The 23,176-nt window shown below is 40.1% G+C and overlaps 3 protein-coding genes across 3 annotated transcripts in view; 1 reads left to right on the top strand and 2 right to left on the bottom strand.

The window, feature by feature from the left end:
- Positions 1 to 63: 63 nt before the first annotated feature.
- Positions 64 to 2,739, top strand: ccdc167 (coiled-coil domain containing 167). The gene is made up of 4 exons (XM_054618887.1): positions 64 to 225; positions 362 to 456; positions 553 to 605; positions 1,911 to 2,739. Exons 1-4 carry the CDS (start codon positions 175 to 177, stop codon positions 2,027 to 2,029), a joined length of 318 nt encoding a protein of 105 aa, XP_054474862.1. The 5' UTR covers positions 64 to 174; the 3' UTR covers positions 2,030 to 2,739.
- Positions 2,740 to 12,861: 10,122 nt separating this feature from the next.
- Positions 12,862 to 13,869, bottom strand: LOC129107477 (G-protein coupled receptor 6). The gene has a single exon (XM_054618976.1). It carries the CDS (start codon positions 13,867 to 13,869, stop codon positions 12,862 to 12,864), a length of 1,008 nt encoding a protein of 335 aa, XP_054474951.1.
- Positions 13,870 to 19,109: 5,240 nt separating this feature from the next.
- Positions 19,110 to 23,176, bottom strand: part of fig4a (FIG4 phosphoinositide 5-phosphatase a) — a 44,853-nt gene continuing 40,786 nt past the window's right edge. The window contains 1 exon segment of the mRNA XM_054618495.1: positions 19,110 to 20,545. Coding sequence (XP_054474470.1) covers positions 20,368 to 20,545 — 178 coding nt within the window. The 3' untranslated portion in view covers positions 19,110 to 20,367.

The raw sequence follows: 23,176 nt of genomic DNA, 5'->3' as shown, positions 1-23,176 counted from the left end.
AGTCACACCAGTCTCATAAACCATAGCTTTACGCTGACGCATCCCGATAGAGGGCAGCACAGCCTTCAAGGAGAACGTGTCAACAGAAGAACAGAAGAAGAACCAAGAAGAAAAACACTTCCGCACAGTCACAGTTCAGCAGCCTGGACTAGTAGTTTCTGCTACATAAAAAAAATGGCCAAATTGAAAGACAAAAGACGGGAGAAAACCAGTGTCGCCACTGAGGTAAGACGCTGGAAGACATTCCTAGGTGTCTGCATCTGACGTTCAACTTATAGCGTCACGTTGCCCGTTTCATTCATCCATGCTTCCCCTGTGCTGGGTGCTCATCCCCCGGTTAACTACGGTGTATATCTCGTAGATTGACCGTCTGGAGGAGCGGAGGACGCGGTGCCAAGACAACCTGGTGAGGGCTGAGTTCAGGAGCAGGAAGGAGAAGCTCTCTGACAAGGACAGGTGAGGAGGAGGATGATGATGATGGAGAGAGTGACAGTGAGGAAGATAAATAATGAATAGCTTTATTACTAATTGACTTCCCTCTCTGCTCCACAGGCAGGACCTGGAAGATGAGATGACTATCATTAATGAGAGGGTGCTAAAGTTAGGTAAGTTTATATCCAAAAGCCCCAAAAAATCTATATCCACAAACGCTTATACATGCTGTCAAAATCACTGTAGGTGTACAGTACCAGTCAAAAGTTTGGACACACCTTCTCATTCAATGGTTTTTCTTTATTTTTTTCATTTTTTTTTTCTACATTGTAGATTAATATTGAAGACATCCAAACTATGAAGGAACACATATGGAATTATGTGGTAAACAAACAAATGCTCAACAAACCAGAATATGTTTTATATTTTACATTCTTCAAAGTAGTTGAATGAGAAGGTGTGTCCAAACTTTTGACTGGTACTGTACATATCTGTAATCATTTTAATTGTGTAATTGGACCAAGCGTTTCAAAATGAAAAGTAATTGCTGCTAAGATATGAAAACACAGGTGATATGCCGTTCAACATAACTGAAGGACTTAATCCTCAAAAATATTGCTTAGTAAAAAAAAAAAACTTACTTAGAAAACGACAAGCGGAACATATAATCGTATTAATTAACAAGTATATAATTTAATCATATAAACAGCAGAGCTCTCTTTCGGCCTAACATGTGCAGCAGTTTGTTTTACCTTATTTACAGTACCAGTCAAAAGTTTGGACACACCTTCTCATTCAATGGTTTTTCTTTATTTTTATTTTTTTCTACATTGTAGATTAATATTGAAGACATCCAAACTATGAAGGAACACATATGGAATTATGTGGTAAACAAACAAATGCTCAACAAACCAGAATATGTTTTATATTTTACATTCTTCAAAGTAGTTGAATGAGAAGGTGTGTCCAAACTTTTGACTGGTACTGTATGTACAATCTATTTTACAATATGGACATCATGATATAGTTACCTGATATACTGAACCCAAAACTGCTTCCAATGACAACACCAGTGTCTTGCATGGGCATGTTTTGTTGTTGTGAGAATGTTATTGTGGGAAAAGAGAGGGAGAATCCTGGAGCGCATGCTTTGAGGTCGATAAGGGTACATCACTGCAGTCCATTTACCATTTATATGGTATATAGACCAAACACATACAGTTCAGATAAACAACATTGATCAGGAAGGACTCAATCAATCAGTCATAGAAGTGATCAGAGTCCCTCCTGAAGAGTCACAGAAACCCCATGCTTGATATTATTATAGTCTTTTACTATACATCTAGTTTGCCTTTGCTTCAATATTTCACCAGCAGAGCAATTGCAGGTTTAGTTCCTTCATGAGTTTTCATATTAAATCGTACTGATAGCTGGTACACATTAGCGCCCTGACATCATTTTGTGTTTGTCGTTTCCAGACAAGGAGCTGGAGACGTTAAGAGGAGAGAACCGGAGGAACATGCTGCTGTCAGTCGCTCTGCTGGTTGTCAGCGCTCTCTTCTACTATGTCTTTTTCTTCAATGAAGAGGACTCATGATCCCGCCTGGGAACCTAAAGCGACCTGGTGTCTGTAAAGAACAACAACCTTAGGACAACGTTGTCCTGAGATGATATATGAGGTTCACTGTGATTAAAATACACAAGAAAGCTTGAGAGCTGTGTGTTGATGAAATACCTCAGTTCTGCCTCTAGGTGGCATCATTGTCATTGTTGTGATCCCTTCTGGACATCATACTGGGTTTATCATGCACAGCTTCTTGGACTAGAGTAATACATCTATGAGATAATATTGGGGTAAAGTGAGTGATCATTTTTACAGTTGGTTTTCATTGCTGTATAAAGACTTAACTTTATATTATAACATTCAACATGAAGAATTTATACAAGACAGTTTACCCCCTGAATAAACAATTAAATACAACGTTTTTAAAGTTTGCCTTCTGCCACAAATAAACCAAAGTAATGTTGCTTTTGTACAATATATCAGAAATATGTTTCATCCATTGGTGCCAATCAAGTTTGCTTTTCTTTTCAGTCACATATAAATGAATATGTTTGATAATGCATGGTACACATGTCATGTGCAGTAAAATGGATGAAAATTTTTGATACATTTTGTTTTCTTTTAAAATGAGCATTGTACAGTGTGTTTTATCATTACAGCATAAAGAGAACCTGAAGAATGTATTTTTTGTTTTTGATACTCATGCTGGCCATGTACCATCTCATAATAAAAGCCGAAAGATGATAAACATGTTCACAAATGTCTTTGTTTAGAACACATATGAAAAATGAGGGTATGAGAACTCGGATTTGGTGCTTTTATATTTATAATATCTTTTTTATAAGTAGGGTTCATCACATGATTCGTGGTTTTATAGAGGCCCACATTTGTCATAACTGGATGTGTCACTTTTGAACAAAACTTGTGTTTTTTTCCCCAGCTAACTACAAAAAGTACAACAGAAGATTTAATGTTGAAGGGCATCACGACTAAGTGGGTGGGAAGATGTGTTCTGATTCAGGACATTTATTGTTTGATATACTACATCAAGAGGACGCATAATGCTTCACCCTGTGACACAGCCGTGGTGTGAATAGAGTGGTGTTCAGGGGCAGTCTAAAAAGCCTTGAGGACTTCTAATGATTCCGAGTGGATTAAAAATAATTCAAAACTACTTTTCTGATAATGATTATCATCACTTTACCTAAAAGGACCCAAGGCTAGTTTTAAAGTGTCTCCTCTCCATTAGCTAGGCTCCCATTTAGGACTGAAACAGGTTCAATTGGTGAAATAATGACAATGTTTCACCAATTATTTTCACAAAAAATAAGAATATGGACCCTGTGTCAATTTACAGGCAAAAAGGTGTATCTATCTATTGAGGTTAATTTAATCTGAGGAATTTGCACTCTTATTATAAAAGGTTGCAGTGATTCTCTCTACCAGTTTTTGTATCATATTCTATTAATTCACCTTTTCTACTTGTTCTAAATCCTCTACTGTCTTCAGTTCAGGTGACGGTTCTTCAGAAAGATCACTTTTTTAGTATTTAAAACTCATTTTATAACTGTAGCTTTCTCTATCTACCAATTCTGGGCTCAGTTTCCTATATTACAAGTAAGTGTAATGCTTGATATACTCCATACTTTTCTTAATGTCAACAAACAATTGATTCGATTTCATAAAACAGCTGGGTGCTTTAGATTTAAGTAAATGTGCCTCAAACGGGAGAAAATGGTGCATTTATTGGGAACTATTTTCAGCTGCAGATTAATACACATTTGCCCTGCTAATAGTGAGTATTTCCAGCAAAAAATATACTTCAAATCATTTCAGACTCGTTCTTTTGATGCACAGTGGAGGTTTTTGGTTGTTATGGGAAATCAGTTAAATGTATGACAGGACAGCCTAGCAAATAACTGTTTGTTTGCCCTCCCTCCTACACACTCTATTATCACCAACACAGTCCGCAGCACGCCTACGCTCTCTCAATCTCTCATCCCCAGATTAAACAAATGTAAACAAGCCCATTATGCAACGCTTCTGTGGGATGATTTAAAAGATTACTATGGTCACTGAATACGTTCAAATATTCATTTTTTCACGTTGTGATTTATATTATAGCCCATTTAAAAACTTTTCAAATGTGCCCTTCATAGGTAATAAGTACAAGTCACAAATTAGTCTGACTACTTTGATAAGTAACATTGTTATTAGGGGCTTTTGTTATATCCTGGATTTGACTGTTGAATACCATCTGAAGTATATGCTCTTAAATGTAATAAAGTAAGCTGAGATTTCTCATTTATCTATTATAAAACAATTGATAAATGTTTGTGGGACTTTAAATGAGTTATAGTCTTACTTTTGGTCAATTGCTACAATTGCTCCTTCTAAAATCTATAAAAGTTACAGCCCCTTTGCTTGATTGCTTGATCCTGCACAGTCAGACGCTGACCTTGCGTGCCGTTTCGCTTTTCATGACACAATCTGTTAAGTGGCCTCAAGTCATATAAGAACATGACTAACAAAACAACTATTTTAGAATAGGTCTGTCCGAGCACCCAAATGCCAGATGTCGTTTTTAATTATTTTGGTTCTGAAGCAGAGGGACGTTTGAGCTCACCTGCTGCAGGAGGCGGTTCAGTGTCAGCGCTCAGGTCAGCTGTCATTATGTAAGTCTGGTCATCTCTTCAGGTATTGAACATTCCTTGCTGCCCTTTTCGGCCAGTTCACTTGAGCCATTTGACATCAGAAAGGTTTTATGTCAAATGTTTGGTCATATTTCAATTTAATTTAATATTTGTGTCTTGTATGCTGTATATAAATCTCTTCATAGTGATAGAACGTTTACCACAAAGCAAAATCCCTGTATCTAAAACTTGACTTAAGTAAAAACAGCAAAATGCACTTAAAGTATAATAAGTAACAGTACACATTATGCATGAGAATGCCTCTGTCAGTGTTATTTTATCATATGTTATTTTTTTTCTCTTTACAACTGAGCTTTTATAATATTTAAAAACCTCAAACTTAAGCAGAATATTTGTATTAACAATTGCATTGCAAAATCTCAGCTGCACATGTGCTGACTGGGAGCAGAAAGAGAGCATACATTACATCCACCTTAAAGTCTCTGCATTGGCTACCTGTTTGCCTGAGAATTTATTTTAATGTCCTTATATTGGTTTATAAAGCTCTATGTTCTTGTGTTCTGGTTTCCATTTGGGGTCCGTGAAACATTGACCAATCAGGTTCCAACAGACTTTGGTTGAATGCAGGTTAACAGTCTTTGTGGAGAGCAAAAGAGGCAGAAGGCGTTGGCTGAAATGGGATCTCTTAACCAACACGCTCTCACTCTCCATTCGTCGATACTTGGTCATTGGCCCTACGCTTTAAACTATGAAGCTCTACGAACCCCTCTAGTGTCAGTTTTGGACAAACTAGGGACGGATTGTCAAATTCAACTTATTACTTGCATAGTGTCTTTTTAAAGCAAACTTCTGTCTTAACAGGATAGTTATGTTTAGGATAAGAGCAAGGTTGTCCTTAACTTGAACGGCCCATGTGACTAGCAAGTGACAAACAAGTCACGTTACTATCGACTCACGTGAAGAAATGTCAACACAAAGTTTTAATTTCACATGGACCAAAGTCCTGTGTTTGTTTGACCCATTCATCACCCCTCCTGCCCACCTTGTCTGGACTATCTTGCTTTTTACATCGGTTGCCCAGAGTGTCTAATAACTCCAATGTAATAACTTACATTGGAGTTAGTTGAAAGCACGGTGTGCAGCATACACACCCTACTGGTGCCTCCGTGCATTGGTGTCAGACACCGATGGGCACTGACCAAGCGTCTGTATTAGACGAGTTGGGATTGAGACGGAGTTGTTGGAACCAATCGGCTATCGTCTGACGATGATTTCTCATTTCATTGGTTTAAAATGAGCTTCTAAACAGGCTATGGCGTCTCTCAACACAAACTCAAGTCTTGCATTTCACGTTTCTAATCGGACTGTAAAAAATGAGCATTGCAGGAAACCTTGGCTACGCTGGAATCCCAGAAATATAGCTTCTAGGGCTAACCGTTTTGAGACCGATAGATGATAGGAAAGAAATATGACACACATACCGCGTAACATCTCATACTTATAATCATGAAACATGTTTATACATCTATATTATTATAGATTGTTATCACTCCTGCTATGCTATGCTCATGCTATATTGTTACAAGCTATACTTTAACCCAGCTGTCATCCAGATGTGTCTAAAAGTATCTTTAACTTATTTTGTTCAAATCCCTGCATTAAAGCTAACAGTAAGGAATGAAGTTATCATGCTCAGATAATAATGAAAGTCATATTTTTGAGTCCTTAGGCTGGTCATGGCTCAATTTATCCCTTATGCACCAAATTTTACATTAGTCATCATTGCTGTACTCAGAGTGGTGACTAATCTCTTAATAAGTAAATAGGAATTTCTATTGAAAAGAAGATGAGAGCGGAGTCAACGAGAGGGGGATAGTGGGAGAGTGTTGTGTGGCATGGGGAGAGATGATTTGTTACAGAAGTGCCCTTTAAGAATTGAGTCTTTACCGTTTTTACTGAGGTTGGGTCTGATGGAAAGTAGAGGAGTATCAAACAAGGTAAGCTGATGGTAGGTTATGAGGCTGAATGAAGGTGTGAGTAACGTAGACGTATTTCAGTAAGTGAACTGTCTGCAGGCACCTTCAGTTGTGCACCTGAAACTTCTACAAACAGACATGTTTAACTTGAGCAGTTTTATCTATTTTCTTATTATCTTCCAGGTCAAACTGACCCATTTCACTCAGGAAAGTACTAAAGACATTAAATTGGGCATTATAATTTCTCTCCTTGCCTGAGTTTTTGTAATGAACTTGTAAAAAAAACAAAAAACATATGCCAGACCCTTGTATGTCAAAATAATAATAATTCCTGATGATTATAGTCACTTTGACCTGGTTGCGAAAATTGAGGCTAAATATGAGTCAAATTGTCCCAAAAAGACAAAATGTGTTTTGTCTTTCATTGGCCACTTCCTACTGTGATTTCTCCTGACTATCTTGAGGCATTCACAATTTTTTGCACCTTAAGTCTGCAAGGACCATTCAGAAGGAGCAAATCCAATACAGATAGATACAGATAGTTACCTCCTGTCCATTCACCTGGCAAAGTATGTCCAATACAGAGCACAAGAAGAAAGAATGCCAATGTAAGTCAAAGTAAAACTAGGACATAAACTACTTCAATTAGAATTAGTTTTGTGGCGTTAACAGTTGAATGAGTAGAACAAGATGACACCTGATATTTTGAATTCCATAGCTGCAATAAATGAGGGCTAAAAAAGGAAGGTATCAGTTTGAGGACATTGGACGACTGTACTAGATGACAGAAAGTTCTTGCTTCGAATCCATTCATGGAATCGTGGCTCATTATCAGGGTCATGTGAACACAAGCAAAGGTGATGGAGCAGTAATTAGGCAGTAGTAGCTCAAAAATGTATTTTAGTGTTATACTAATAATACATATTATATGTCAGTTATGTAACGTACTTTTGATATTAGATGTTAACTATGTACCATAAACATGTAACCACTTTATGACTGAAAACTTTTCATCCCTATTTGGAAATGTGCTTCTTGATGTTTGATCATTTTAACAGCTTTCCTCTATAAATATACCTCCATTAAGAGGGGACACTGCCCTTTTTACGTGTTGTTTAACTTCTAAAGTACACATAATTAGTGTGAGTACAGACCTTGAAAACAGTGTGTTGCTGTCCATAACACGTATTAAGCTCATTGTACCTTAAAATATGTCCTTCACTCGCCATGTCACAGAGTTTTTCTGAGAAAACCAAGGGAGAGGAGCTAATGCCCCTTGGTCAGGTTATGGGCTTCACTCTCTCACACACACCCTCACACGTACACACACACGTACACACACACACGCAGCATATACAGAACACAATACAGCCAGCATAGGCCGAACATGCATTGCACACCCACCCAGAATCTGGTTAATTTCCCATGACAAATCCTGATAGGTTCCAGGCTACTAACAAGCACTCATACAGTACAATCCTGTGCCAACACAAGCACATAGACACCCAGACACAAGCGCCACACACACACACACACACACACACACACACACACACACACACACACACACACACACACACACACACACACACACACACACACACACACACACACACACACACACACACACACACACACACACACACACACACACACACACACACACACACACTGTTTGAACAGGCATCAGGCAGAGTGACGAAGGCAAATGACAACAGCTTTTATTGCAAAGCCGTTTTTATGTAGCTGATGTGGGCTTGTCTCTGCTTTTCCAGGAGATAAAGCGTTTGAGTCTGGTGCTTGCTTGTCTGTGTTTGAGTCTGGTGCTTGCTTGTGTGTGTGTGTGTGTGTGTGTGTGTGTGTGTGTGTGTGTGTGTGTGTGTGTGTGTGTGTGTGTTTGTGCTCATCATGGTCAACCCCAGTGTCTAATGTCTAATGTCGGTTCCAACGTTTTCCCTGGACACCACTGCGCTCTCCATGGGGAGAACTATCATAAATGGATGCCATTATTCATTTTCTTGGAATCTGTCTCTTCTTCGATTCATCTGTACAGTATTTCAAATATTCCTATATACAAATGACAACCCAGGAGGGAAGCAAAAAAATGTTATTTGGGTGACTACACAATCAATAAATTCAAAGCATTTTCCATCGAGCTCATGGCTAAATGAGCAATAGTAGAGTTCCTATGGAGAGCATTTGGTACACCGCTGTAATTAATGAGTGAATCATTAGACTGTGTACTTTGGTAATTGCCTGGAGGAGCTGCTCAGGTCTGCACTGATCAAGCATTACATAATTCAAACACTGCTACCAGCCCCTATTTAGTCTAATGGATGTGATATCAAAGGGTAGACGCATTTTAGTGTTGTTAATATAAACCTCTACAAAAATAAAAAGCCCACTTTGCTGCTGAGAATAGATGACACAGATATTAAATGTATTTAATGACTTTTTCTTTATGAAATAAGCTGTTGCTATTGTTTGGACTTCAAGCTGCAAGTCAGATATCAGACATGTAAATCGTGCTACCGAAATCAGGCTCTAGTGATGCAGATAGATAGAAGTAAATAAATACAAGTACAGAGGTAAGAAGTCTGTATTGTGTCTTTATTACCTCCACAAGTGCAAAGCAGTAGGCTTTGTGCTGGGTCAAATCAATAAGCCTTGTGTACTGATATACATAAAAAATATGTATGAATCCCAATTTTGTAGTTGCACATCTGTAGCACAATAAACGCTGCTCTTTGAATAAATTCCCAAATATATACATACAAAGATGTGAACCAGTACTTGATATAATAACTTAACACCATCAAGTGTTGTTCTTAACTGTTTTTTTTTAAGTTGTGATCAGGTATGATATTATTATATATATCATTATATCTTTTATAAATATATAGTTGATATAACTTTGCACCAGACCAGCAGTGTGCTGATGCAGCTCTTAACAGTGGGCTGCCAATAACATAAAAACATTGACACGCAAATCCAGTAACTTTTACCTGATACTACTTGGAGGGTATGTGAATTGTAGAATGACTGTATACAATAATTAATGAATAATTACTACTATCGCTTATTGCCACAAGTTCACTTTCTGAGGCCTGTGTACAAACTGGTGGTTGCCTGATTTGGTGGGTGACCAAAAGCGACAGCTGTTGAGGTAGAGAAAAAAAAAAGAAGGTGAACAAACATCTCCTGCTCTCAGAGCGCTCAGGCCTCCGTTTGCAGTCCATTAGTGGCCTTCAGCATCCCTCACCTTTACCCCACTTTATGATCGGCTTCACAGCTCTCAAAACAGGAGATTATTACAGCTGATAGTCCACATGAGGAGCAAGTGCAGTGACCCCTATTTTGCCGTTTTTTTGAGAACCGTTGTTAAGACGTGAGTAGGAACAAGCTGCCGAAGAGAGAAAAAAAACCACGAGTTATATATATGAAATCATTGTGAAAAAAGCCAATGGGAAGCAAAACATCTGTGACTGCTTACATATGAAAAGGAAAAGGAGGGCCGGGCATTATCACATCTATGACGGACCAAATTCTGGTCTAAAGGTCGATCTTGATCATCTGACCCGCCTTATGGTTTGTTACGTACATGAAAACTGTTTGGAGGGGGGGGCTCAAGGGGTCACCCTGGACAGGTCGCCACACTACTGCAGGGCCAACACATAGAGACAGACAACCATTTACACATAAATTATCCCCAGTTCTGATATAAATGATGCTATTGCAGCATCCACGCTAACCTTTCTAGGATCCAGCATGTTGTTTAGAACAAACCGTGGTCTCTCCGTGTCATCTTGCACACACCTAAGCCACGCCCATAGCTCCCAGTAGCTCCTTACATGATGCTGATTGGTCCGTGCTCTGTCTTGCCAGACACGAACGTATAACTTGAAGCCTGACAATATGGATTCAGAGACAGTTCCGATGGATACGCCCTACTGAGCTTCACTTTCCTGTATCTGTGTCACACGGGTTTCTCCACTGCCAGAGACAAGTGACAGGTCCTGAGTCTATTAACTCCAATGGAAGGAGTTCTATCCATCCATCCATTTCCTCCGCTTATCCGGGGCCTGGTCGCGGGGGCAGCAAGCTAAGGAGGGTCCTCCAGACGTCCTTCTCCCCAGCAACACTTTCCAGCTCCTCCTGGGGAACCCCGAGGCGTTCCCAGGCCAGACGAGATATATAATCTCTCCAGCGTGTTCTGGGTCTACCCCGGGGCCTCTTACCAGTTGGACGTGCCTGGAAAACCTCTAAAGGGAGGCGTCCAGGAGGCATCCTGATCAGATGCCCGAGCCACCTCAGCTGGCCCCTTTCGACGCGAAGGAGCAGCGGCTCTACTCCGAGCTCCCTCCGGATGTCTGAGCTCCTCACCCTATCTCTAAGGCTGAGCCCAGCCACCCTACGAAGGAAGCTCATTTCGGCCGCTTGTATTCGCGATCTCATTCTTTCGGTCACTACCCAAAGCTCATGACCATAGGTGAGGGTTGGAACGTAGATGGACTGGTAAATCGAGAGCTTTGCCTTTCGGCTCAGCTCCTTCTTCACCAAAACGGTCCGGTACAACGCCCGCATCACTGCTGACGCTGCATCGAACCGCCTGTCCATCTCCCGCTCCATTTTACCCTCACTCGTGAATAAGATCCCGAGATACTTGAACTCCCTCGCTTGGGGCAGTGACTCGCTCCCAACCCAGAGGGTGCAATCCACCGTTTTCCGGAAGAGAACCATGGGACCATGGGAGAAGTTGACGCTAACAAAGATTTTGACGGATTCTTTGGCTCCAGAGCAACCAAAGTAAATATTGGACTTTTTTTTTTTCACAAAGCCCGTATCTTCTCAACATTCTTACACTTAAATGGTATATTTCAGACGGACAAATCAGGAGGAAAGAACACCTTTCTCCTTCTCAGCAAAACACTGGTAGCTGGTGGAGGGATGGGGGGGGGGACAGGCAATTACCATTTATCGTATAGAGAAATGCATTCTTTCACTATACTACTCCTGAAAATATAATTTATTAGATATCTAGGGTGGTGATTTAATAAAAACAGTAACAGCTTGGCGTGTAAAAACATTTACAAGCAGAAGATATCTGTGTACGCATCCACGCACGCCTGGTCGCACGTCCTGGTCTTCAACAGTATTCTTGTCCCTGTGTGGCACTGTGATGCCCTCAACCACTACCTGTTTAAACAGCCAGGCAGATAAACTGCTGCTGTGTTTGTGGCTGCTGAGGCTGCAAGGTTCAATCAGTCTTTATTGCTCAGCAGACAGGGGGGAGCAGCCAGACTTATAATCAGCACTGCTCTTCCCACTCTGTCACATGCCATACACGTGCCTGAGGCTGCTTTGCACCTGAATCATAATTGTAGATGTTGATGAGACAAAGACAGATAAGGCTACAGACTTCTGCAGTGCACACACACACACACACACACACACACACACACACACACACACACACACACACACACACACACACACACACACACACACACACACACACACACACACACACACACACACACACACACACACACACACACACACACACACACACACACACACACACACACACACACACACACACACACACACACACACACATCAAACGTATGTAAAGTAAAGCTACTCCTCAGGGACATGGTACTGGTTTTCTCAAGAAAGAAGCTGGAACGAAGTGAAGAGGATGCAAAAAAATAAAAATAAAAGTGCAAGGAGTCTTTGAAAGAAACGTGCTGCAGTAATGACACATGATGGAGCCGCTGCTGGATTAGATTTTTTTTATTCCTCTTGTAAAAAAAATGCACATCAAAGACAATACCATATAAAATAGAAAAATGGCACACAGTACTCACAAGTTGAAATGTTTAAACACAATAGGGGCTATACAATACTGCTTTGGCATTTCAAAAACACAGACTAAAGTGCAAGATCTCTTTTTCTCATTTAAGTACATTCGCAGGTTTGTTTTGTCTTTTTCACAGAAGTTTCTTGTTCACAGCATTTTCCAAAATCTCATCCTAACTTGTGTTGAGACATAGTAAAGTGCAGATACAGTATGCATGAAAGACACATTTTTTGCTTCACATCCTCCTTGTGTTTGTAAAGCATTTGTTTTCAACTGCAAGCAGATTGTCAATGGTCACATGGTGGGTTTGTCTTTTTGCTCCATCTTTTTTTCACACACAAACACTCACACAAAAAGAGCACTAGCACCTTTTTAGACCTCACTTGGTGATCTGGAACGGTAGGCCTTGTTGGACTGAAAGCAGCCACAGAGAAGCACGTAGAGGGAGCGCTGGATCTCTGTGTTTCTGTAGGCGTAGATGATGGGGTTGATCATGGAGTTGTAGGTGGCTGGCAGCAGCGTGGCATAAGTGTACACTGATGGATACTCCCTCTCGCCTACCAGGCAGTAGATGGCGAAGGGAAGCCAGCTGGCACCAAATGTCCCCAAGATGATGGCCAGAGTGGACACCCCCTTCTTGGTAGCGACGTAATGCGACGTGGCAAAAAAGTGCTGCTGGAGGGCGATTTGGTGGGCGTGGTGGCACACGATCTTGCAAATCTTGAAGTAGAGGGTCAGCATGAGCACGAAGATGACAAAGAAGGAGACGGCCAGAAGCGTGACGTTGCTCCTGGTCAGAGGGCGAACGATGCTGCAGGTGGTCGGATCGTCCAGGCAGTTCCAGCCGAGCACAGGGAGCAAGCCCAAAAACAGAGACACCCCCCAGGTCCCCAGTAACATCAGGTGTACGTACTGCAGTGTCTTTTCTGAGAAGTATGTCAGGGCGTTGTAGAGAGAGAAATAACGGTCCACTGTTATGGCCAAAAGGCTGCTGATGGACGCAGTGAAGGAGGCCACCAGGAAGCCTACAGTGATAAGGCTGATAGTCTCAGAGGAGATCACATACTGAAACACAAAGTTGAGGATTAATCCCATGCCGGCCAGCAGGTCTGCTGTGGCCAGGCTCCCGATCAGGACGAACATGGGCGTCCTTAGTGTCGGCGTGTAGAAGATGATTGCTACCACTATGGCGTTTTCACAGGCGATGACAGTTCCTGACATGCACAGCATAATGTCCCAGGGGTTGATGGGGTAATCTAATGGGGCGGTGGAGAACTCCAGGCTGCCGTTGTGCTCCAGAGAATCAGCCTCCATCCACGGGAGAGCTTCTCCAGCCACAGGGCTCACTAAGGAGTCGTTCACCACCAGCGATTCGTTCATCATCTCCAAGCTGTCGTCTTTTTGTCCTGCAGGCAGCAACAGAAGTAGATTGGTTTGTTAATGATAATCTAAAGGCAATGGTGTTTGCGTATCCAATGCAAAGAAATATTAAAAAAAGCATATCATTTACCAATACCTAGAGTATTTTGAATTTAAATGTAAATAATAGCAGTTGTATGCTTAGACTTCATTCATTTGTAGAAAATCTATTGCAAGAGTCATGCAAAAGTTACAAGGAAAATCCACCCTAAAACATATATATTTTGTAATTTCTAGTATCTGCTGTAAAGCTCACTTTTTAATTTGTTAATTTTGATTTGTGCAGCAGCGAAATGTGTAGTGATGGATTCCTCTACGATTTGGGTCTGCTCCATTGTGAGTAACTACTGAAACAACTCTACCTTACTTGCATTTCACAATAGTAAGCCCTGCATCCAAACTATGCCTGATTTACAAGTAGCTCATACGAAACGCTCTCCAACACTCTGGTTTGAAGCTTAAAACCAACAGTTGACTGTTAAATGTTGACTTTACCGTCAGAAACCACAGGCATGACGGAATTTAAATTCAGTTTTAGGGTGGATATGTCACTGTGGTGGAGCAGCAGCAGGTTACATGAGCTGTCCATGGTGCTTAAATCACAGCCTTAAGCTCGATCCGAAGAAAACAAAACATGACCTATATCATCATAACTTATTTTACAAATTAGTATTAATACTGAGTTTAAGACTTGCAGTGTGATTTTGGTGCTCTAAATTATACCTGCGATCATAACTAGTTCATTCTTATGGATTTGTTATTTTTGGAGAAACCAAAATCAAAGTAACAAAATAAAACATTTGCAACAGACATAAACATTTCTGGAAAGTTTAGAATACGTACCTCCGTGACAAAAAAAAACAACGTTATGAGCTGAGATTTTCTCTGAAATTGAAGTCCCCCTCGTATTAATACTCTGAAATTGAAGTCCTCCTTGTCCGATTGGAAAGTGTAACAATTCAAATGCAAAAGGATTGCAATCCTTTTTTTTTTTTGTTTAGTCGCTCCTTTGGACCCGCTCAAGTGAAGCCCTTTATTTTGTTGTGCTTCCCACGCATGGGACAGACACCCAGGGCCGGGCTGTTGTGAAGCATTGGCCGGTGTTCAGCTCGGGGAGGAAGGTGAATGTGAGGAGGATGGAGAGCGCGGAGGACGAGAGGGAGCGGAGACGTAGAGGAGAGCTTTAAGCCCGCCTGACGGGGGGGGGGGGGGGGGGGGGGAGACACACACACACACACACACACACACACACACACACACACACACACACACACACACACACACACACACACACACACACACACACACACACACACACACACACACACACACACACACACACACATGGCACACACACACCATGGCCTACAGCCTTTTTTTTTTTTTTTTTAATCTTCTTACCTTAGACAAAAAGCATACATTTTGATCTCAGAGAAAATAATTGAGGAACAGGTGGTGCAAAAGCCCCCAAACAAGGTGTGAAGTACAAGCATCATGCATATTTGGGTGGATAACCTGTAAAAACAACCTTTTTTATGTACATATGTTTTGGATTAATACTTTGAAAGCAAAGGCTAATTCATCCCAGTTCCACACTGAATAATAGCTGGAGCAAATCAATATATCATATACACAGGCTAATTGACTTTAATTTCAAAAGGAGAATATGTGGTTAATCTTCCTTTCAGGTGAACTACATTAGTCAGGGTTGGGGGGGTCAGCATTTAAGACCAAGACTAGTCTAGTTCTGTGATTAGTTTAGTCTTAATCATGCTAAGGCAATAACAGTAGGCAAATAGATAAATGATTGAGTTGTAACTAATATCATTGACAATATCTTGCATAAATTAGAAGGCAGCCAGCCAAAAGAATAATGACACGTTACACCTGTGTTTAACGTGTGAATAGGACCAGAGTTTGTTCTGCTATGAAGTGAGAGGGAGTTTACAAACAGAGTGGAGAAGTAGAGGGAGCTCATGTAGGCGTAACAGATGGTCTTGACCAAGAGACTGGCTAACAAGCTAATGCACTATGGGAGACGCTTAGCTTAACAACCATATATGGAAAAAAAAAATGACGTCATCTTCACAGACCATGGCTCGCTGACACACGATTCAGTTTGTCATCTTGTTATACTTTGTAGAATATTAATGCTGTTACATTTTACATCTTTGGCCAAAGCCATCAGTCCTTTGAAACATTTGAAAGGTTTTCTTCTCATTTTCCTTTTGACATATTAACTCGACGTTAACTTAATTCCTGCTCTTATTTACCCCCCAAAAACTTGAAACTATTATTCTACGCTACTATTTTTATTATAGCTTTTTATTGTTTATGCTTCAGACTTGGCATAACTAATGTGAAAAATGCACAGGGTTTTACTTGTATTTAAACATAGAGTGGTCTACAACTGCTGAATAATGTGTGAAGTGTTCACAGTACACATGTTCAAATGTATCTTTTTCTATTAAACCATCTGTTTTGACATCTCTTTCCCTCTAATAACGCTGCTTTAGAAGGCAAGAACTGGCTGAGGGGCCATGTGATGCATATCAAGATTACTTACTTATAATACAGCAATACATATACACACATATATATATATATACAGTATATATACACACATGCATACATACATACGTGCAATAAGATCTAACAATTGACAATTAATGTGTAATTTTTGTAACAAAAAAAGCTGTATCCCATTAAATGTCATACAATAATGGATGAAATATTGAGGGACAGGTTAAGGTAGGGGGAGATTCAAAGCAGCAAGGCAATATGGTAACTAGTTTTAGTTTCCAGGCAACAGCTGTTTGGCCACCTTTTGTCAGCGGAGAGGGGGTTGTCTTAATTCATAAGCTAAGCGGTCACATGAAGAGCCCAGTGACTCATGTCAGATACCCATCTACACGCAAGACAAAAATAAATCTCACAATAATTTCGGATTGTTTTTTATGATGGACTAAACCAAACAAAATGGATTTCCACCTAAATAGAAGTACTTTACCACCGGTGCCCCGCACACAAACATTCAGCTATTTTTGCGAGGACTGACGAGAACAAGCTGTCTCCAAAAATATCAGTGACTAGATGCATATATTCATCTATACCCATGCGTGCTGAGAGGTTTCAATGTAATGAGACATCTGGCATTATAAACATAAAACATGAGAAAAACACAGCCTTACATAAAGGACCTCTTTTCCCTTCAAAACAGCCTCCAAACCGCCTACAGTCCCACTGCCTGCAAACACAGACAGCAGTGCTCTCCTTTTCAGGAGTTCACACAGGCTCTCACAAGCAAACGAGCACAAACATACCCTTTACCAGATTACTCTGGAAAAACTGAGCATGTCACTAATTAGATGGAGAAGAGGCCATTTATAAAGCAGAGGAAACAAAGACAGGAGAAGATGGAAGACAGTAAAGTATATTAGATGGATATGGCTCAAAAGAATGAGAGGAACAAAGTAAAACGCTGGGTGGTAAGGGAATAGTGGAGTTGGAAGATGGAGATGAAATGTATCTGTGACAGCTGAACAGATACATAGCAGGAACACGTTAACTGAAGAGACATAACACCTCAATAAATGTACCCACAAATGTCTAATACTTCTCACAAGAGAAAACACAGACTTCACCCAGGGACACATATCGCTCCTTGAAAACGAAAGGATTCCCAAAAAGACCGACCGACTGTACTGTACCTGTTTCTCTGCAGATGTCATCTCAACCACAATTTTATGATAATGACATGATAATTATAATAAAACTCTTGTGAAGACACGGATTGGTGGATCTGAACAGGTGTCGTAAAATAAAATAGAAAGTTCAGTACCAGTATGTCATCCAAAAAGAACTTTCATAGCCTAAATTCAACCTTTACGGATATTGCACAAGATAAATAAAATAGTTGGTGTGATTTTCTATAAGTGATTTTGTTTTTGATGTTTAGTCAAACATTTATTAGGGCGTTGGGGTTTAAAATCGCAGCTACAGCTTTGTGTACATTATTTGATGTTTAAGGCATTAAAATGACCAAGTTTCCTTGTCAAGTAAAAAAAAGATATATATATATACGTTTAAAAACACCTCTTTGAAGTCATATGCATATGAGCAGATATGTTTTGGCGTTATTAACCTGTACATGTTAATGTGATACCAATATGATGGAGATAAAGAAAAAAAACAATGTCCTCCTTAAATATGTTATGTTCATTATTATTATTATTTTATGGGTTATAAGACCTAAGCATTGCTGTTCAGTTGAATTAATTAGTTAGACACTGTGAAAAATAAATCTTTATCATCCAAACTAAAGGCAAGGCTGGAACGCTTACTTGCCAAACAGACAAACAAACAGCTATTAGACATGGTCAGGAATGGTTTAAAATCCGAAACATGCCGGGTAAGAACAAAAGCAAAGCAGCCTGAGTTTAATCATATTCCTCTCTAGTAGTGTTATTCAACTAACAACCATCAGAGTAGAAAGGCAGAAGGCCTATGAGTGAGCTGAAAAGCTTCCAAAGAAGAGAAAGCAGACTGAAGGACACAGATTAAAAAGTGTCTTTCTTCTCTTTAGGTGAGATGTTTGATTCCTGGATTGTATTCTAGATGTCTGCAGTGCACTCTTAATATTTCACGACACTCCAATTAAGAAAAAATGAAGCATATTCCACCATCTCGAGTTAATTGGGTTATAAATGCAGTCTATTCATTTCAAGTTCCCCTGTTGTTCTCTACCACATCACATGCTGAAACACCACTTACCCCCCTCCATCCTCACGAGGCACCGATGCAGAGAACAGTGGTCATCCACTATGCCGACTGAATGTGTATAGTGCATTACGGGAAAGACATTGTTCATCGTATTTCACATTTCCTAACACCTGTGGTTGAAAGCTGAGTGCTAGAAGACTGTGTGAGAGCAGGGAGTAAGTGTGACAGACAGAAAAAAAGCCAAAAGGCTGACTAATGGGTGAAAAAAGAAACGTGAGAAAGAAAACAGAGGACAGTGGGAGGGATGAAGAATAATAAGAGAAGCCGCATGAAAGAAATAAAAATCTTGGGATTTTGGGATGAAAAGTACAAAGAAGACATAAAAGTAGATGAGCAAAGCGGGGGGGAAATAACAGTGTCGAAAAGTGCCCCTTGTGGTAATAAATAAATGTTTAATTTAGAACTGGTGCACATAATAATCAGCTGACACATAAGAAAGGCATTTAGACTAAACACTTTGATGAAAACCCACAAAATCAAAGTATCAGTGATTTGTTTTGTCTGGTGGCCCAAAAAAAAAGGCAGATTATCTGGATATACATTTACAGTGCATTAATGAGTTCCATCATTTATCATTCATATTACCTGGGGACCTTTAGTGATCTGTAATAACTGCCTGTCAATTGTCTGTCATCACTTATATGAGGAGCCCTGGTAATACTAGTCCCGTGCAAAAAGGCCGAACACTGTTGTTCCAAAGTAGTTTTTGAGAGCAATTTAAATAAACAAACAAACAAAGAACTGAAATCCCCGTCATGGCACAATGGTTTCACAGAGTGAATAAAAAAGAAAGAAAAAAAGAAGCTGAACTCAAAACACTTCTGAGGTGGAGTATACTGTAAATCATCATAATCTTTGGGCCTGCCATCATATTATTAATTCCCACATATAAAAGGTGCTCAATATGGGATTCAGATCATCTATTGTCCCCACATAGCTCTCAACATGGCGACGGCTGAGCCCGCGGCTATCAGCTAACGGTGCTAACATCAGGAGCAAAGCAAGCAATGGCAACAGTGCGAACAGAGCTTATATTGCTAACCTGAGGGGGTTTCTGTGACAAGGGTGTTGTCAACTGGATCTAAGTATGAGCGCAGTGCCGAGCAGCTGGATCACAACACACACAGAGGGAGAGTGCTCTCTGGTAGACATTACTCCATTATAACTGTTCCTAGCAAATAGCTGTTTCCTGCTAAATGAATGCTCTGAATCCCATATAGCGAACATTTAAGATTCAAAATAAATAAGGGTCCAAACTATTGACATGTTTGAAAAATACATTTATTTAAAAAGACTAAATTAAAAGGGTTGCAATTAAAATTGAATTGAAATCAATTAAAAAAAGAACCATATAGGTAGCCTGTTGAGGTATGTGTGAATAAACGAAAACACTTACATAACTGGATAATATTTGAAGCTATTGAAACAGACAAATGACTTTGATTGAAAAGAAAAATAAATCAACCTGGTCCAAATACAGGAAACATAGGTGGTACTCGTGCCAGTACGACCGTTACACACAGTCTTCTCTGAGCAGAAAAAAGTCCAAGAGCTTGAAGCAAAATGGATTTACAAATGCATGAAAACATCTTGCTCTGTCCTGCAGCAACAAACGAAGTGACGTCAATCTGTTTTTTGCATATCGGTAACAGAGATCCAGTCCATGTTGTGTGCGTCCTACATGTATCTGTTCTTGACGTACTCCCTGTACATCAACATGTCCTCCCTGCACAGCACCCTCACCTGCCCCTGACCCGTCAACACATGGCTCTCAAACTCACCACGGCTGTCTCTGTCAACCTGCGGTGGAGAAACGCCGTAGATGCTGTCCTCCGGGAAGCAGGACACCGGCTCTCTGAGAGAAAGGGACCAAGCAAAGGAGGGGAAAAAAGACAAGTTCAATAAATGTCACTAAATGATGAAAAAAAACACAGAAAGGGCTAGAAAAATGTTTCCAATCCCACCAACAACATCGCATGAATATCCATTGAGAGTGAGTCATTAAGAGGACTGATAATGGCAACAATAAGAGGGTTGTCGAGGTGGCCGCTTTTACAGCAGAATTACTCATATTTTATCTTCTGAAGCATGTCTCATCATCTTCAGGGTGGATTATCAACTACGTGCTCGTCAGGTTATCCACTCGGTAAACAAGTTCAACAGCAACTGAGGCCCCGGTGAGCTGCTGCTCAGACACATGGCTGCATTACATTATTGGCTGAATCACAGCCACAACAGAGGCTCTGGTAGATCAAAGAAGCCTTGAAATAAATTAAGAACTTAGTAAGTGTTATTATAGAGTCCTCAACTAAGTGTTAAATGTAAATTATAATTATATAACTAGACCTGCAAGTAAGTACCAGGGTCTATGCACCCAACTTGAACTGATGATTCACTGTCAGTAGGCGACTAAGAAGCTGAGAGGATTTAATATGCAGTATATTGAATTTGTTTGTGTTTTTGGACAGGCTGGAGCAAGGTTTTCAATCCAATAAGAAAATTGTAGCACAAATGTTTGTTTAGGAATCAGGATGAATGCAATTAAACCACTGGGACCCAACACAACTTTTCCACTTCAGTCAAGCGTAACAATTTGCTTGCTATATTGAGAGTCTTTTTTTGTGCAAAATGATGTTGATTTGTCTCCTTATTAAATAATATTAACATGTTTTGTAAAGCATATGTCATGCAAAGATGCATCCTCAAAGAAGAAAACAAACATAACCAGTTTGATCACAATATAACAAACACGAACAATGACAAAGTTAAACCAAATTAAAAAGATAGGTCTTTAATCAATTTTTTTTTTTAATTCAGAGGGGGTTTAGGGACTTGGTCTCAAAAGCTTTAAAACAAGATGGACTATTCAATTAGTCTTTACTTTCATCTCTCCATCAGGTAACAAATCAATACGTTTTTCCCTGTGAAAGAAACAAGTTTTGATTGGCCTTCTGTCTGATGATTTGTGGTGACTCTTCACACACACAGCAGCTCTTACAGATCATACTTATAGCCTGCCAACTTGCCAAATGATGTGAAAGTACAGTAAAGCAGGGATCCCCAGCTACAAAGATTTTTTCTTCCTACAGTGTCTCACTTGCAGCTGTGAAATATCTGGTTAATAGTGTGCCAGCTACATCTTATATGAGCACCATGAGGAACTTGTTGTAAATAACAGATGTTCATGTTTTGACAAAATTATATGGAAGCAACATATATCTCTAAATGATTCAATACATTATTTTTCTTTTAATTATATCTTGCTTACTGCCAGATTAGAAGTTGTAAGGGTGATCATAATAACGATAAGGCTTGTGCAAAACACCTTTGTCACACATGAATACTTTAAAGACAGTGACTTTTTTTCAGTTAGTCATAAGGGTGCATCCATCTGGATCTGTGACTTAAAAGCTAGTTTAATTTGAGGAGGGAACCAATCAACACACCTCACTCTCAGCAGGTATCCGCCATATCATATATCCTTTTCCGCTTTTATCTCCACCGATTGAGTCAGCTTTGGTCATGCCTGATTGGTCAACAAAGGAACTACACAGAGGGAGGATTCAGACTAAGGGACTCCTAACGGTGAAAACACGTTTGGGGTGCTGTAACAGTGTCTTAGAATAGCACTGTTGCACAACAGCAGACGTACTGGCTGGACCTTGTGGACCTGACACGAGGAGAACAGAATCGGATGGATGGACTAACGAGTGTACAGAGTGATGAAAGGTTAACATATAGGCGGGCGAGGAGTGACGCAAACTGAACAAGGATGAAAAGACATATTGATTCCCCAACTGCTGTAAAGCCAAAAGCTGTGTGTCTACTGTACCACCTTTGTCTGATGTACAATAACATTCACCTGTACAGCACTATAAATGGCATTTCCTTTGAGCAATCATGCATGTAGAAAAAAAGAGCTAGTGAGTCATAGAGAAGCTTAGTGAGCTGGGACATGCACATCAAAAGACCTCCACCCAGAAGTGTCAATTTCACATGACCTTAAACCTTTTTTCCTCTGAATAGTGACCTTTGGCTCCATCTGGCTTTATAGAAAATGCAGGGCCATGACAAACCTTTTGACTCTTGGACCTTTACAAAGCTGTGAAATCGTCTACGAACAGAAATTTCTTCCTCACCTGTACACTCTCTCTCTCCATCACCTGTGCTTTAATGCAGCAAAGTGCACCACAAGATGAAGAAAAACAAAAACACATATATATATTTTGTCCTCTCTTTTTACCATTTTTTCTATTAGGTACAGGTATCATTTTAACAATTTCTGAGAATGTTCCATACATCTATGATGCATACAGCTCAAGATCATAACCCATCTGGATAACTGGATGAATTGTTAGAGCAAAACATCAGAACAACTTCTCAATCGTGCTGCCTCTGAGCTCTCTTTCTTTCGAAAGCCTTCACAAAAGCCTAAACATCTCTCATCTTGAGTGAAAAGTGTTATTTTTTTAAGTAGGGGCTAACA

Source organism: Anoplopoma fimbria, chromosome 18, assembly GCF_027596085.1.
Source record: "Anoplopoma fimbria isolate UVic2021 breed Golden Eagle Sablefish chromosome 18, Afim_UVic_2022, whole genome shotgun sequence".
In the NCBI taxonomy this organism is placed as follows: Eukaryota; Metazoa; Chordata; class Actinopteri; order Perciformes; family Anoplopomatidae; genus Anoplopoma; species Anoplopoma fimbria.
Note: the sequence above shows the minus strand (reverse complement) of the source record. Positions and strands in the feature narration are given on the sequence as shown.